We start from the raw sequence: 17,292 nt of genomic DNA on the forward strand, positions 1-17,292 counted from the left end.
GCAGACATACGGGAGACACAGTGCGCAACGCCGGCGCAGGATATCCTGGCCCGAGGAGACCCACTAGCTGTCTGGAGAGCAGAGCTGGCACCATCTTCCCTGGCTGGATCCTCACCCTAGCTCGGCAGATGCGGGGAGCTGGGATGTAGCGCACCGGGCTAAGCACGCGTACTGGAGACACCGTGCGTTCTACCGCATAACACGGTGCCTGACCAGTACAATGCTCTCTCTCTCTCCATAGTAAGCACGGGGAGTTGGCGCAGGTCTCCTACCTGGCTTCGCCACACTCCCTGTGTGCCTCCCCGTGTCCCTCCCCCCCAATACATTTTTGGGGCTGTCTCTCGGGCTTCCTACCGCGCCGCCGTGCTGCCTCCATTCGCCGGTATCCCTCCTCACATTGCTCCAGAGAATCCCAGGCGGGCTCCGGCACTCTCCCTGGGTCGACCGCCCACCTGTCTATCTCCTCCCAAGTATTAACACAGTCCAGATCACGCTCCCATGTCCAGAAATCCTGATATCGCTGCCGCTCCTGTTGCTGCTGCCTGTTACCACGCTGCTTGGTCCGGTTTTGGTGGGTGATTCTGTCACGGCTGTCTTCGTCCTCCTCATCTGACGAGGAGAGGCGAGAAGGATCGGAGGACCAATACGCAGTGAGGTAAGTGTTCGTCATTATTTAATGAAAGAAACTGAACACTACAAAAACAACAAAGTGACAACCGTGAAGCTAAATAACAATAGTGCTGACACAAACACTACACATAGACAATCACCCACAAACCCCAACAGAAAACAGGCTACCTAAATATGGTTCCCAATCAGAGACAATGAATGACAGCTGCCTCTGATTGAGAACCATATCAGGCCAAACGAGAAAACCCCACATAGAAACAGACAACATAGATAATACCCACCCAACTCACGTCCTGACCAACTAAATAAAGACTAAACAAAGGAAATAAGGTCAGAAACGTGACACCACTACCCACTGTACAGTACAGTGGATTCGGAAAGTATACAGACCCATTGACTTTTTCCACATTTTGTTACTTTACAGCCTTATTTTAAAATGGATTGAATTGTTTTCCCCCCCCTTATCACTCTACACACAGTACCCCATAATGACAAAGCAAAGTTTTTAGAAATTTTTGCAAATGTATACAAAAAAAACAACTGAGTCTTCTTGGGTATGTGTCAAGGTGTGTATGAAGGCGAAGTCAGGTGCAGGAGAGCAGAGTATGATAAATAAAGCGCACTTTATTATAGTTCCAAACCAGGAGCACAACAAAACAAACGCGCTCAAAAAAACGGAACAATAAAGTAAGGCGCTAAAGAACATCACTTGATATGAAAACAATTACACACAAAACATGATGGGAAACAGAGGGTTAAATACAAGTAGCTTGATTGGGAAATGAAAACCAGGTGTATATGAAAACAAGACAAGACAAATGGATATATGAAAAATGGAGCGGCGATGGCTAGAAAGCCGGTGACGTCGATCGCCGAACGCCGCCCGAACAAGGAGAGGAGCCGACTTTGGCGGAAGTCGTGACAGTATGACGTATCACATCCGGCTGTGATTGGGAGCTTGGCACACTTGTATTTGGGGAGTTTCTCCCATTCTTCTCTGCAGATCCTCTCAAGCTCTGTCAGGTTGGATGGAGAGCTGCTCCCGGGTGGCGCAGCGGACTAAGGCACTGCATCTCAGTGCAAGAGGTGTCACTACAGTCCCTGGTTCGAATCCAGGCTGTATCACATCCGGCTGTGATTGGAAGTCCCATAGGGCGGTGCACAATTGGCCCAGGTTTGGCCGGGGTAGGCCGTCATTGTAAATAAGAATTTGTTCTTAACTGACTTGCCTAGTTAAATAAAGGTTAAATAAAAAATGTATAAAAGAGTGTCACTGCACAGCTATTTTCAGGTCTCTCCAGAGATGTTTGATTGGGTTGAAGTCCGGATTCTGGCTGGGCCACTCAAGGACATTCAGAGACTTGTCCCGACGCCACACCTACGTTGTCTTGGCTGTGTACTTAGGGCCATTGTCGTGTTGGAAGGTGAACCTTTGCCCCAGTCTGAGGTCCTTTGCACTCTGGAGCAGGTTTTCATCAAGGATCTCTCTGTACTTTATTCCGTTCAACTTCAAATAAAATAAAATAAAATTGTATTTGTCACATACACATGGTTAGCAGATGGTAATGCGAGTGTAGCGAAATGCTTGTGCTTCTAGTTCCGACAATGTAGTAATAACCAACGAGTAATCTAACCTAACAATTCCACAACTACTACCTTATACACACAAGTGTAAAGGGATAAAGAATATGTACATAAAGATATATGAATGAGTGATGGTACAGAACGGCATAGGCAAGATGCAGTAGATGGTATAGTGTACAGTCTATACATATGAGATGAGTAATGTAGGGTATGTAAACATAAAGCGGCATAGTTTAAAGTGGCTAGTGATACATGTATTACATAAAGATGGCAAGATGCAGTAGATGATATAGAGTACAGTATATTCATATACATATGAGATGAGTAATGTAGGGTATGTAAACATTATATTAAGTGGCATTGTTTAAAGTGGCTAGTGATACATTTTTACATAAATTTCCATCAATTCCCATTATTAAAGTGGCTGGAGTTGAGTCAGTATGTTGGCAGCAGCCACTAAATGTTAGTTGTGGCTGTTTAACAGTCTGATGGCCTTGAGATAGAAGCTGTTTTTCAGTCTCTCGGTCCCTGCTTTGATGCAGCTGTACTGACCTCGCCTTCTGGATGATAGCGGGGTGAACTGGCAGTGGCTCGGGTGGTTGTTGTCCTTGATGATCTTTATGGCCTTCCTGTGACATCGGGTGGTGTAGGTGTCCTGGAGGGCAGGTAGTTTTCCCCCGGTGATGCGTTGTGCACACCTCACTACCCTCTGGAGAGCCTTACGGTTGTGGGCGGAGCAGTTGCCGTACCAGGCGGTGATACAGCCCGACAGGATGCTCTCGATTGTGCATCTGTAGAAGATTGTGAGTGCTTTTGGTGACAAGCCAAATTTTTTCAGCCTCCTGAGGTTGAAGAGGCGCTGCTGCGCCTTCTTCACCACGCTGTCTGTGTGGGTGGACCAATTCAGTTTGTCCGTGATGTGTACGCCGAGGAACTTGAAACTTACTACCCTCTTCACTACTGTCCCGTCGATGTGGATAGGGGGGTGCTCCCTCTGCTGTTTCCTGAAGTCCAGAATCATCTCCTTTGTTTTGTTGACGTTGAGTGTGAGGTTATTTTCCTGACACCACACTCCGAGGGCCCTCACCTCCTCCCTGTAGGCCGTCTCGTCGTGGTTGGTAATCAAGCCTACCACTGTAGTGTCGTCCGCAAACTTGATGATTGAGTTGGAGGCGTGCATGGCCACGCAGTCGTGGGTGAACAGGGAGTACAGGAGAGGGCTCAGAACGCACCCTTGTGGGGCCCCAGTGTTGAGGATCAGCGGGGTGGAGATGTTGTTACCTACCCTCACCACCTGGGGGCGGCCCGTCAGGAAGTCCAGTACCCAGTTGCACAGGGCGGGGTCGAGACCCAGGGTCTCGAGCTTGATGACGAGTTTGGAGGGTACTATGGTGTTAAATGCTGAGCTGTAGTCGATGAACAGCATTCTCACATAGGTATTCCTCTTGTCCAGATGGGTTAGGGCAGTGTGCAGTGTGGTTGCAATTGCGTCATCTGTGGACCTATTGGGTCGGTAAGCAAATTGGAGTGGGTCTAGGGTGTCAGGTAGGGTGGAGGTGATATGGTCCTTGACTAGTCTCTCAAAGCACTTCATGATGACGGAAGTGAGTGCTACGGGCGGTAGTCGTTTAGCTCAGTTACCTTAGCTTTCTTGGGAACAGGAACAATGGTTCCTGTTCCCAATCTTTCTCTCGATCCTGACTAGTCTCCCAGTCCCTGCCCCTGAAAACATCCCCACAGTATGATGCTGCCACCATCATGCTTCAATGTAAGGGAGGGTGCCAGGTTTCTTCCAGATGTGATGCTTGGCATTCAGGCCAAAGAGTTCAATCTTGGTTTCATCAGACCAGACAATCTTGTTTCTCATGGTCTGAGAGTCCTTTAGGTGCCTTTTGGCAAACTCCAAGTGGGCTGTCATGTGCCTTTGACTGAGGAGTGGCTTCAGTCTGGCCACTCTACCATAAAGGCCTGATTGAAGTGCTGCAGAGAGGGTTGTCCTTCTGGAAGGTTCTCCCATCTCCACAAAGGAACTCTGGAGCCCTGTCAGAGTGACCATCGGGTTCTTGGTCACCTCCCTGACCAAGGCCCTTCTCCCCCTGTTTCTCAGTTTGGCCAGGCGGCCAGCTCTAGAAAGAGTCTTGGTGGTTCCAAACTTTTTCCATTTAAGAATGATGGAGGCCACTGTGTTCTTGGGGGGCCTTCAATTCTACATAAATTGGTTTGATACCCTTCCCCAGATCTGTGCCTCGACACAATCCTGTCACGGAGCTCTAGGGTTAATTCCTTCGACCTCAGGCCTGTTTTTTGCTCTGACATCCACTGTCAACTGTGGGACCTTAAATAGTTAGGGGTGTGCCTTTCCAAATAATGTCCAATCAATTGAATTTACCACAGGTGGACTCCAATCAAGTTGTAGAAACATCTCAAGGATGATCCTGAGCTCAATTTCAAGTCTCATAGCAAATGGTCTGAATACTTATGTAAATAAGGTATTTCTGTTTTTCATTTATAATACATTTGCAAAAATGTCTAAAACCTGTGTAAAGTGAAACTTTGTCATTATTGGGTATTATGTGTAGATTGATGAGGACATGTATTTATTTAATCCATTTTAGAATAAGGCTGTAATGTAACTAAATGTGGAAAAAGTGAAGGGATCTGAATACTTTCCCGAATGCACTGTATGTCACTCTGGACAGCAACAAATTGTGCCATGGAAATATGCTCCTGTTTATTTTATCCCAGTAGGCTATTTCATGGAGTGTGGATGATGAACATGAACATGTGATGTGAGAAGGGGAAAAAACAACAACGGCTGAGCCAGCTGACTAAATGCAATAGCCAACAATTGGAAAGCATGACATATGAATCTATCAGTCGGTATCCAGCTGCCTTGTTGACCTAATTTATACATAAATTAAACATTATTACATATTTTCTCATTCTAGGAACAGGTAATATTACCAATGTGTTGGCGAAATGAAAAAAATAGACTTTAAAAATCATGAATGCATTGCAAACATCATCATTACATAATTATTGTACCTACCATCACAGCCTTCATATTGTAATTTGACAGCTCCGTCTTTCTGAATCCTCACATCCTGTGGTCCCTCAATCCTCTTCGCAGTATCCACCACTGATGCACCGGCAGCTGGGCCAGAATTCCTCCTATGTCCCTGAGCCAGGTTTATGCAGCATTGGTAACACACTGCCCAAGCCTGCTCTTCGTTTATCGGTTGGCTGTAGAGCATTAAAATCTCCTCTAAAGACAGTTCACTTCCCCCTCTTTCCTCCATTCCGTCCATTTTTGCCATCCCGGGATACGGCGTCGCATCTCGCTGGACCCCCGCAGCAGGGCCGATCAGCTCTCCGCTCTCCTTGTCCGCATCTCGCCGCTTGGCCATTCTTTCATTCTATCGACCGAGAAGGGCCGGTGATGACACGAATAAACCGGGAGCCGCAGATAAACAAACGATCCGGGCAGCCTGAAGACATCGGAAGAGATGCGGTTCCCTCTCCCTCGAAACAGCAGCACCACCACGGACAATGATTATTATTTCCCCCGCCTTGCAGTGTTTTCGTATGGGTACCAGTCATATGACGGATTGTTTGCATGGTCTGAACGCCTGTCAGGTTTCGGTCGACTTCAGAGGAATGCATACATAGGTGACAGGCGCAGCTAGAGGACTTTATTTCCCACTTTCCCTGTTATTTTGTGCCATCTGCTGTCCAATTTGATAGACTACAGCGTATGTGAATACATCTAGGCAATGTGTAGGCTACTCTGGCAATGATGTTATGCTCTCAAACAAATACTATTTCTCAATGATGGATTTGGGAGCACATTTCTATTCATATTTAATTCCTCATATTAATGTTTGAAGGCAGGGATTTCTTAAGGGTTATGTACATTCCTACTTCTCTATGGAGGAACTTCCTCTAACTACCCTGCCCTTAGTTCTGCAGAGGCCAAGCATGACTCACTCTCTTTCTCTCACACACATACAACTGTAAACGTGGAAGATTCCTGCCGGGCCATTCATTGTAATATGTTGTCAATATGTAATGTTTACAACCTTACCTACCAATATAGCCTACCAACACAGACAAACGCTAACCCCAATCACAGACAAAATACAGACCATTTTCTTCATATTGACTGTTTTATCTATTCATAGCATACATAATGCTTACACATACATATATATCTCTTTTAACATCAAATATACACAACATCAGATAACACACAAATATAGCATCTTTGTAACACTATTTGTTGCCAAGGTGAACCAATACCTCATGAACACGTACCAGATATGCTTGGATGTGCAGTTAAAAGAACAAATTGGTCACATATACAAGTATCTATGAATAGTACCACTCAAAGATGTAGCTATCAATATGCACAACACAGATGTGGAATGATTGAAAATGCATAAACTACCATAAATAGATATTTAGAGATCTTATCAGTTTCAGCACATAAAGGCCCAATGCAGCCGGTTTATTGCAACATCAAATTTCTGGGTAACTATTAAATACTGTGATTTTTTAAAATTAAAATGTTAAAAAAGTAACAGAAAATAGCGTTTTAGAAAGAGCAATTTCTCAAGCAAGAATATGACTAGGACTGTTTTGGATTGGAGATGGAAAAACTGAAAACTAGCTGTTATTGGCAGAGAGGTTTGGAACACTTTCATATTGGTTTATTGATTAATTTGTCACCAGTCAGGCCAAAACTCCATCCCACCAAAACAGGCTAAAATGGCCTTATTCCACAATATTGTTCCAACCTCAGTGTGGAAATATATATAAAACACAGGAAATCACAGTTTTGACTGCACTGGGCCTTTAAATACAGTGTACTTCGATTATGCTGTTTTCCAAAAAATCTGTAAACAAAACCAACAAAATAAACATCAAGCCATTGTTTGTCCTCAGTTTGTACAGATGGAGGGGGTCACTTTAAGTGCTTTAAACCACAAGGAATGAGCATGCACATCTGAGGAGAGCAAGGATAAACAGTATCACCCAGACATGAGGAGAGGAGGATTAGAGAGGAGAGGAGATAGCGGGGCAGAGAAAACAGCAAGACTGGGAGAAAGATTTACGGGAAAACAAGTTAGTCGGTACTCAGCATAAAGACAAGACAGAACAGAAGGGTCAGGTACAGTGAAAATCTATTTAAAGTCCAGCAGGTTGCAGTCTATCTTGTAGTAAACATAAGGGTAGTACTCCTGCTGGCTCAGGTTCAGACCAGGGATATCCATGGCAGACTACAAGGGAATAAAGAAACACAGACCATTAGCTTACGTGGAAAATAACATTAACACGACAGGGATAATGTGGTTGTCTAACAGGTCTGCTGAACCAGACGATATCAAATCTCATTTAGCTAATGTACCAGAATTTTTAATACACAACATGTGTTTGGCATCGCAATGCCCCATTACTACAAAGATAGAACAAGTATTCATCTGGACACAACGGGTATATATATCACGTCTAATTACTCACATCGATGACAGCTGCAGCGCTGCTGTCCAGGTGTTTGTATAGGTCATTGAGAACCTCCCTCAGTTTCTTCATGTTCTTCTTGTTGGGCTGGAGCAGCATGGCCTGGAAGTTCACAGGCAGCCCATATCTGTGGGAGCATGGGCAGAGCAGTTAAATCACTAACAGCAGGCACAGCACGCAGTCAGTTAGAATTTTTATTTGTATTCAGGTTGACTTCTTGTCACTACAAGCATCTTGTCGCTCACAACAAACATCTAACAATTGGATGACTGTTAGTACAGTGTGATTGTCATACCTTAAGACAGACTCCACAAAGACCCTCAGAGCCTTGATGTGAATCCATGCGATGAAGGCCTCACTGAAGTTCACTTTCAGCCATCGCACCAGTGGCCCCTGACAGAGGGAAAATAACACTTAGGGTTAGAGGCTCCATCCACCCCACTGTGTAGCTAGCACTGTCCAATAGTTTCACCCACCCAACCCATCCCAGAATGGTTGCAGGGATGTCCGAACACTAAGTGTACTTGTAATGAAACATTTCTTTATAGTGTAACATTTCGGTCACATATACCTTGGTCAGGCATCATATTCCCAGTCATATGACTTACAAACTGCTTCTTCTTGTCTGTGGAGAGACGTGTCATCTCCTCTTTGTCCGCATTCATCTCCTGCTCGTTGTACTGGAAGTCCCTGACTGTGTACCTGATAGAAACAGCAAGAGAATTACATACATAGAAGAGTGTGTGTGTGTGTATATTTGTGTCTTACTTGTTCTCTCTGGCCTTATGTCTGAAGTCATCAATGGCCTTCCTGAATAGGGTGACGCTGAACAGACCACTGTCATGGTCCTCAAACAGCAGGCTGTAATAATGGGACAAACAGAACACAGTCAAACAGGCATGATGGACTCACAATGAAATCACTTCCTGAGCAGAAAATACTAAAAGAGATATGAAAGATATGGATTGAAGAGACTATGTACTGAAGTAGTTATTTTAACATGCATTCACCATGGGCTCTGAATCTCCTATATACTTACTTAGTGGATCGGGGTACCACCATTTCAGACAACGTTTCATAGGTCTTCTGCCAGTCAGCATAACTCGTCCTAGAAGGATCCGGAATTGTTAGACAGCAAACAGGTGTTATAAAAAAAAGTTGAAATATGACACTGTTGTAAACTGGGAAAAAGTTGTACTTACTTTGGTACAACCACCAGCATAGTGATCAGATACTCAGAGTCAATCACAAAGTCCTCCTTCTTGACAATGTCAGCCAGACTCCTGGTCAGCAGGCTCCCCCTACAGACAACATGGTATTGTATGATATATTAATGATAATGTAAACAAATGTTGAAAGAAACAACTGAACAAAGCAAATATGCATTGGAAGACTTTTCCTCAACAACACTGGTTCAAAAATAATTCTCACTGAAGGCATAGATTAGAACAGGGGTAAATATAGTCAGGTCTTCCAGCAAAAAACTTGACTCACGCATTCTTCCTCTCCAGATTCTGCAGGTTCCCTTTCAGGTTGTTGTAGGCAGACGCTCTGGCCTTCAGGTCGTTGTCAATCTGGCTTACTTGCTGTAGAGAGGAAGAGGTCAAGTACTCAGAATACGACCCACGTAAAAACTGTGTACACAGTGTTTAACAACAGATTTACTCAAGAGGTAGTAAAAATACAGTTGATTGATACCATTGAAATATACTATCAAAATCATGACTACATGACAGTTATAAAAAGGGGTCTCCGTCTAGCTAATTATCAAGAGAATCAGATGAGGAGGGTAGGAGAAAGACTTGCCTTGGATATGATATCAGAGATGTTCTTCAGTGACTGCTTGATGGGGTACTTGGCCATGTCCCACTGAAACCGTGTGATGTAGGTCACCAGATCCACTAGAGGGAATCAAGGCATTGTTATTGAGGAAAGGACTGGTTAGAATGACGTTTTTACATTATGATGCATGGCTTTATGGGTAATTGCAAGATACTCTAATCAACCATTTCTAAATGTGCTGGTAATTCCTTAGTATTCAGTATTAACAACAGTTTATAAGGATAATTGCTTAGTCAATCAATGTGCACAGCAGAGGCAGAAGCACACTTCCTGGATTCATTGTTTTTCAGGAGTCCTTTGTATGTGATGATAACTAACTAGCTAATCTCCAATGTCCTCCATTGTTTTAATATGAGTAACTTGTATGAGATGATAATGATAGAAATAGAATGACTAACTTGAATGGGAATGGCTGTTCTAGTAATTATATTTCTGCGATAATAACTGCCTCCATTGTTTTCATACCAGTATCTTGTATGTGATAACTACCTGTATTGTTTTCATATGAGTAACTTGTATATGATGATAAGTACCTCCGTTGGCCAGCAGGTTCTCCTGGACTTTGTCTCGGCTGTCCTCCAAAACATCAGCCATGTACTGAGACACCTTCTTCACCACACTGTAAACAGCCAGGAGACATTCACACAATCAGGCTGCAGTCAGCAAGCCCTCACATCAAAATGGGATTATAAACCTGGTGGTTCGAGCCCTGAATGCTGATTGGATGACAGCCATGGTATATCAGACCGTATACCACGGGTATGACAAAACAGTTATTTTTACTGCTCTAATTACATTGATAAACAATTTATAATAGCAATAAGGCACCTCGGGGGTTTGTGATATATGGCCAATATACCATGGCTAAGGGCTATATCCAGGCACTCCGTGTTGCGTCGTGCATAAGAACAGCCCTTAGCCGTGGTATATTGGCTATATACCACACCTCCTCGGGCCTTATTGCTTAAATATACCATGCTTTCATATAGCACTCTGCTCAAAACATCAAAGTCTAAGCAGACTGTAATTGGTCAGGGTATGAGTGTTTATATACAGTGGGGGAAAAAAGTATTTAGTCAGCCACCAATTGTGCAAGTTCTCCCACTTAAAAAGATGAGAGGCCTGTAATTTTCATCATAGGTACACTTCAACTATGACAGACAAAATGAGAAAAGAAAATCCAGAAAATCACATTGTAGGATTTTTAATGAATTTATTTGCAAATTATGGTGGAAAATAAGTATTTGGTCACCTACAAACAAGCAAGATTTCTGGCTCTCACAGACCTGTAACTTCTTCTTTAAGAGGCTCCTCTGTCCTCCACTCGTTACCTGTATTAATGGCACCTGTTTGAACTTGTTATCAGTATAAAAGACACCTGTCCACAACCTCAAACAGTCACACTCCAAACTCCACTATGGCCAAGACCAAAGAGCTGTCAAAGGACACCAGAAACAAAATTGTAGACCTGCACCAGCCTGGGAAGACTGAATCTGCAATAGGTAAGCAGCTTGGTTTGAAGAAATCAGAGCAATTATTAGGAAATGGAAGACATACAAGACCACTGATAATCTCCCTCGATCTGGGGCTCCACGCAAGATCTCACCCCGTGGGGTCAAAATGATCACAAGAACGGTGAGCAAAAATCCCAGAACCACACGGGGGGACCTAGTGAATGACCTGCAGAGAGCTGGGACCAAAGTAACAAAGCCTACCATCAGTAACACACTACGCCGCCAGGGACTCAAATCCTGCAGTGCCAGACGTGTCCCCCTGCTTAAGCCAGTACATGTCCAGGCCCGTCTGAAGTTTGCTAGAGAGCATTTGGATGATCCAGAAGAAGATTGGGAGAATGTCATATGGTCAGATGAAACAAAAATATAACTTTTTGGTAAAAACTCAACTCGTCGTGTTTGGAGGACAAAGAATGCTGAGTTGCATCCAAAGAACACCATACCTACTGTGAAGCATGGGGGTGGAAACATCATGCTTTGGGGCTGTTTTTCTGCAAAGGGACCAGGACGACTGATCCGTGTAAAGGAAAGAATGAAAGGGGCCATGTATCGTGAGATTTTGAGTGAAAACCTCCTTCCATCAGCAAGGGCATTGAAGATGAAACGTGGCTGGGTCTTTCAGCATGACAATGATCCCAAACACACCGCCCGGGCAACGAAGGAGTGGCTTCGTAAGAAGCATTTCAAGGTCCTGGAGTGGCCTAGCCAGTCTCCAGATCTCAACCCCATAGAAAATCTTTGGAGGGAGTTGAAAGTCCGTGTTGCCCAGCAACAGCCCCAAAACATCACTGCTCTAGAGGAGATCTGCATGGAGGAATGGGCCAAAATACCAGCAACAGTGTGTGAAAACCTTGTGAAGACTTACAGAAAACGTTTGACCTCTGTCATTGACAACAAAGGGTATATAACAAAGTATTGAGATAAACTTTTGTTATTGACCAAATACTTATTTTCCACCATAATTTGAAAATAAATTCATTAAAAATCCTACAATGTGATTTTCTGGATTTTTTCTCCTCATTTTTTCTCATGTCATAGTTGAAGTGTACCTATGATGAAAATTACAGGCCTCTCTCATCTTTTTAAGTGGGAGAACTTGCACAATTGGTGGCTGACTAAATACTTTTTTGCCCCACTGTATCTATATATAATCTACAGCACCAGACTAACAACTGTGCACATTATACAGTATACTGATGAAAGACCTTTTAAATGGAAAATGGACCTGTAGGCCTACTAAGGATAATTGGTTATCAACCATTTCTTGATAACCAATTAATCAGTTGGTTAACTGATCATTAACAGTTAATTAACTGATCATTAATTAACTAACTATTTACAATCTGTTTCTCACACAACTATTTTTTTATATTTTTTTTAGCACTGTAGTTGCCTTCCCTGAACCAAAATTATGTGGATAATACTTGATATGATTACATTCCAATTGATGTGCGATCAGTGAATGATGGAGAAAAACTAAATTCCATGCAATGACAGTATGCTTGATGTCAATAAGACTCAGGCTTGTTTGTCTAGACAAATGACACCTAAAAACGCTTTCAGATTAAGAAAATCCAAAATCAGTCTGTAAAGGTGTTACTTTGGCTTTCTCATCTTCATATTTCCTACAGACGAGTTCCAAAACAAGGCTGATATTGCCCTATGAGAGGTAACTGGGTTGCTGATGTTGACATTTTTTGAGAGTCAATGTCTACAGAGGAAGCAGGGCTTGCTTAGTATGTGTGAATTTTTGGACTTCAAGGTTTTCCAAGGATTATAAATAACTTCAAACCAACAGTAGCACACAAGTCATGAGCGATAAATATGACTGAGTAAAGAGATGCTGGTGTGTCACCAAACTGTAAATTGCTAACTTTAGTCTGTGGGCCTGCTAGCCTCACGTTGGTGTGAAATTCCTTATTGTAGCAAGGTTAGGGCCACGGAGGGATTAGAGAATTGACTGGACTCCGAAGACATCACAGGTACTTTGACAAAAATAATATGTCTATCACAACACATTCACAATGGACAAGCTGTATACATAGTAATGAATTTGATATTTTGTACAGTAATCCTGAAGTGATACTTAATGTTGAAAGGGGAAATTGCAGTGTAGTAAAAAGCCTACCCTTCAATAAAGGAGTCCAGTTTGGCCAGGTCATCTGACAGCCCAACTAACACATCTAGCGTCCCCACCTGTTAATGCAAAAAGTACAAAAGGACAAACGTGTCAAAGCTTTGATTCGAACAGTATTTCCCCTACCATCATATACCCAGGGTGAGCCCATTTTATAGGTGGGGTGAGTGCATTGGTTTCATTGGCTTGATACCAGAGGCCTAAATGTTGCTTTGAGGGCCTTTGATCAAACGAGGGCCAACTCAAACTAGGTCAAAGACTGGATGAGAGTCCTGAGGTTAGCAGGTCTGGTTGTGCTGCCTGCCTGTGTTTTGTTTTCTCAGTGACATCTGAGAGTCAGTCACCCAGCAGTGACATTCAGGGGCCCGTGTGCTTTGGATGGCGGCGCTTTTGTCAGGACCCCTTCATGTGTTGCAAAATGTTCCGTCGCGTGCCATGTACCCCAAGTGGCAAAGGGGTCAGTAGGGTCACAGAGGATAACCATCAACCATCCTCTAGGAACTCTGGATACTTTCCCTGAAATGTGATGGCCATTGAATCATTTTGGATGGATGGCACTTCTGGAGTAATGAAAGGAGAAAGCTTTGACCCATAGCATTATTAACAGATCACTTCTTGGGAGAAGTGAGTGAACAATACTTATTTCTCTATCGTTGCTTTTGAAGTAATATGGGGAATATGATTTCATTTGCGAGTACACTATGGAAATGTTTCGTGGAAGCCTTGTTCCTTATAGGAATGTAGACGGGCTAGTAAGTATAATGAACAAAAATATTAACACAACATGCAACAATTTCAAAGATTTTATTGAGTTACAGTTCATATAAGAAAATCAGTCAATTGAAACAAATAAATTAGGCCCTAATCTATGTATTTCACATGACAGGGCAGGGGCACAGCCATGGGTGGGCCTGGGAGGGCGTCTCTATTGCACTCCACACTGCCCTTTCCCACCTGGACAAAAGGAACACCTATGTGAGAATGCTATTCATTGACTACAGCTCAGCGTTCAACACCATAGTACCCTCAAAGCTCATCACTAAGCTAAGAACCCTGGGACTAAACACCTCCCTCTGCAACTGGATCCTGGACTTCCTGGCGGGCTGCCCCCAGGTGGTAAGGGTAGGTAGCAACACATCCGCCACGCTGATCCTCAACACGGGGGCCCCTCAGGGGTGCGTTCTCAGTCCCCTCCTGTACTCCCTGTTCACTCATGACTGCACAGCCAGGCATGACTCCAACACCATCATTAAGTTTGCTGATGACACAACAGTGGTAGGCCTGATCACAGACAACGATGAGACAGCCTATAGGGAGGAGGTCAGAGACCTGACCATGTGGTGCAAGGACAACAACCACTCCGTCAACATGATCAAGACAAAGGAGATGATTGTGGACTACAGGAAAAGAAAGACCAAGCACGCCCCCATTCTCATCGACGGGGCTGTAGTGGAGCAGGTTGAGAGCTTCAAGTTCCTTGGCGTCCACATCACCAACAAACTAACATGGTCCAAGCACACCAAGACAGTCGTGAAGAGGGCACAACAAAACCTATTCCCCATCAGGAGACTGAAAAGATTGGGCATGGGTCCTCAGATCCTCAAAAGGTTCTACAGCTGCACCATCAAGAGCATCCTGACTGGTTCCATCACTGCCTGGTATGGCAACTGCTCGGCCTCTGACCGCAAGGCACTACAGAGGGTAGTGCGAACGGCCCAGTACATCACCGGGGCCAACTTTCCTGCCATCCAGGACCTCTATACCAGGCGGTGTCAGAGGAAAACCCTAAAAATTGTCAAAGACTCCAGCCACACTAGTTATAGACTGTTCTCTCTGCTACCGCACAACAAGCGGTACCGGTGCGCCAAGTCTAGGTCCAAGAGACTTTTAAACAGCTTCTACCCCCAAGCCATAAGACTCCTGAACAGCTAATCAAATGGCCACTCATACTATTTGCATTGCCCCCCCCCCCCTTCTATGCGGCTGCTACTCTCTGTTATTATTTATGTATAGTCACTTTAATAACTCTACCTACATATTACCTCGAAACTGGTGCCCCCGCACATTGACTCTGCACTGGTACCCCCTGTGTAACAGTTTAACTTTAGACCGTCCCCTCGCCCCGACACGGGCGCAAACCAGGGACCCTCTGCAAACATCAACAACAGTCACCCACGAAGCGTCGTTACCCATCGCTCCACAAAGGCCGCGTCATGGCACCAATGTAACAGTTTAACTTTAGACCGTCCCCTCGCCCCGACACGGGCGCGAACCAGGGACCCTCTGCATACATCAACAACAGTCACCCACGAAGCGTCGTTACCCATCGCTCCACAAAGGCCGCGGCCCTTGCAGAGCAAGGGGAACCACTACTTCAAGGTCTCAAAGCGAGTGACGTAACCGATTGAAACGCTATTAGCGCGCACCACAGCTAACTACCTAGCCATTTCACATCCGTTACACTTGTATATAGCCCCGCTATTGTTATTTACTGCTGCTCTTTAATGATTTGTTATTCTTATCTCTTACTTTTTTTAAAAGTATTTTCTTAAAACTGCATTGTTGGTTAAGGGCTTGTAAGTAAGCGTTTCACTGTTGTATTCGGCGCATGTGACAAATACGATTTGATATGCCACACCTGTCAGGTGGATGAATTATCTATGCCAGGGCGCAGTTGTAAATGAGAACTTGTTCTCAACTAGCCTACCTGGTTAAATAAAGGTGAAATAAAAAATAAAAAATCCTGGCAAAGGAGAAATTCTCAGTAACAGGAATGAGAGAAATAAGCTTTTTTGCATATGGAACATTTCTGGGAACTTTTATTTCAGCTCATGAAACATGGGACCAACACTTAACATGTTGCATTCATATTTTTGTTCAGTATAAGTTAATTGGGCGATATGGCCATTTTCATTCAATAATTTTCTAATTTTTGATGGTATGTCGGTTTTTGAGTAGTGCATGACTGTAGGATGGCAACAAGTGAATTCTAAGTGTTATTATTGGGCTTTCTCCATTGGGATTATTTTATACTCAACCAAACTCTGAGAAAACTAGTAACTTGTTATTTATTTAGCACTGTCAACATATTGTTATAGATGGTATTGTAAAAGTCTATACCGGTATGTGGCTCTGTACCGGTATTCACAATATATAAGTCGCTCTGGATAAGAGCGTCTGCTAAATGACTTAAATGTAAATGTAAATGTAATATATTGCCCAGCCCTACAAGTTAGTATGGTAATGTAGTAGCTACTATCTATGGCTACTACTGCAGGCTAACCTTGAGGTCTGGGATGTTGAACTTGTTGTTGGTGGACAGGTTGTTGTTGCGCGTGGTGGCCACCATCATCTGGTCCCATGTCTGCTGGCAGGTCTTCTCTCCAGGAGCTGAGATCAACCAGAACTCTGTCATGGTTACAGCTATACACTGATGACTACAGGCTCAAAACGAAATGCACAGAGATGGGTGCTGTAAGACAAGAAAAATTGTACTTGTTCAACAGGACTTAATTTGTAGCACAGTATTATCAATCCCAACGTTATTCTCTATTTCATGTTGATACATCAGTAGCTAAATGATAGCAAGACAACATTGACTGCTATTTAATCAATCTGTCTTCCCAAACCTGTCTTATCTACGTGCTGCTGATATATCTGGTTAGCTAGCATGCAAGATAAAGGATATTTGTCTTCTATTGCTTTACATCAAAAGTTGCTAACGTTAGCTAAACCTCACTAACGGTACTGCAAGTGACATTCTCAGTTGATTGAAACATGACCCATAGCTAGCTAGCTGGTATCACATGATATCGAGATTTACAGTAAAAAACAAAAGACAGTTTTCCCATTTCTTACCTGAGATCTAATGACAAAACTATTCGAACACTAATTAATTACTACCGTACAATTCCTATGGTTTAATATTCATAATTGCCAATCAAATCCTAATCCTAGAGGTCTTTCCAGCAGCATCACATTCAAGTCAGCTGATCAGATGAGGAACAGAAAGGCCTCTCGTGGGGGAGGGGAACTTTTTGGCGTCACGTCATTTGACAGGCGACC

At 43.6% G+C, this 17,292-nt stretch overlaps 2 protein-coding genes across 2 annotated transcripts in view; both read right to left on the reverse strand.

Moving 5' to 3' along the window:
* The window catches only part of LOC120031673 (protein spire homolog 1-like), a 63,357-nt gene extending 57,736 nt beyond the window's left edge, over window positions 1–5,621 (reverse strand). The window contains exon 1 of the mRNA XM_038977467.1: window positions 5,529–5,621. Within this exon, the coding sequence (XP_038833395.1) occupies window positions 5,529–5,621 (93 nt within the window). The remainder of the gene's footprint in view (window positions 1–5,528) is intronic.
* A 746-nt stretch (window positions 5,622–6,367) lies between these two features.
* Window positions 6,368–17,220, reverse strand: LOC120030876 (V-type proton ATPase subunit C 1-A). The gene is made up of 13 exons (XM_038976373.1): window positions 17,086–17,220; window positions 16,511–16,699; window positions 13,219–13,286; window positions 10,110–10,195; window positions 9,541–9,635; window positions 9,229–9,320; window positions 8,937–9,035; window positions 8,774–8,842; window positions 8,503–8,595; window positions 8,343–8,436; window positions 8,030–8,127; window positions 7,735–7,861; window positions 6,368–7,493 (listed from the first exon to the last, which is right to left on the reverse strand). Exons 2-13 carry the CDS (start codon window positions 16,640–16,642, stop codon window positions 7,398–7,400), a joined length of 1,149 nt encoding a protein of 382 aa, XP_038832301.1. The 5' UTR covers window positions 16,643–16,699; window positions 17,086–17,220; the 3' UTR covers window positions 6,368–7,397.
* Between the last annotated feature and the right edge of the window lie 72 nt (window positions 17,221–17,292).

Source organism: Salvelinus namaycush, chromosome 37 (assembly GCF_016432855.1).
Source record: "Salvelinus namaycush isolate Seneca chromosome 37, SaNama_1.0, whole genome shotgun sequence".
Lineage (NCBI taxonomy): Eukaryota > Metazoa > Chordata > Actinopteri > Salmoniformes > Salmonidae > Salvelinus > Salvelinus namaycush.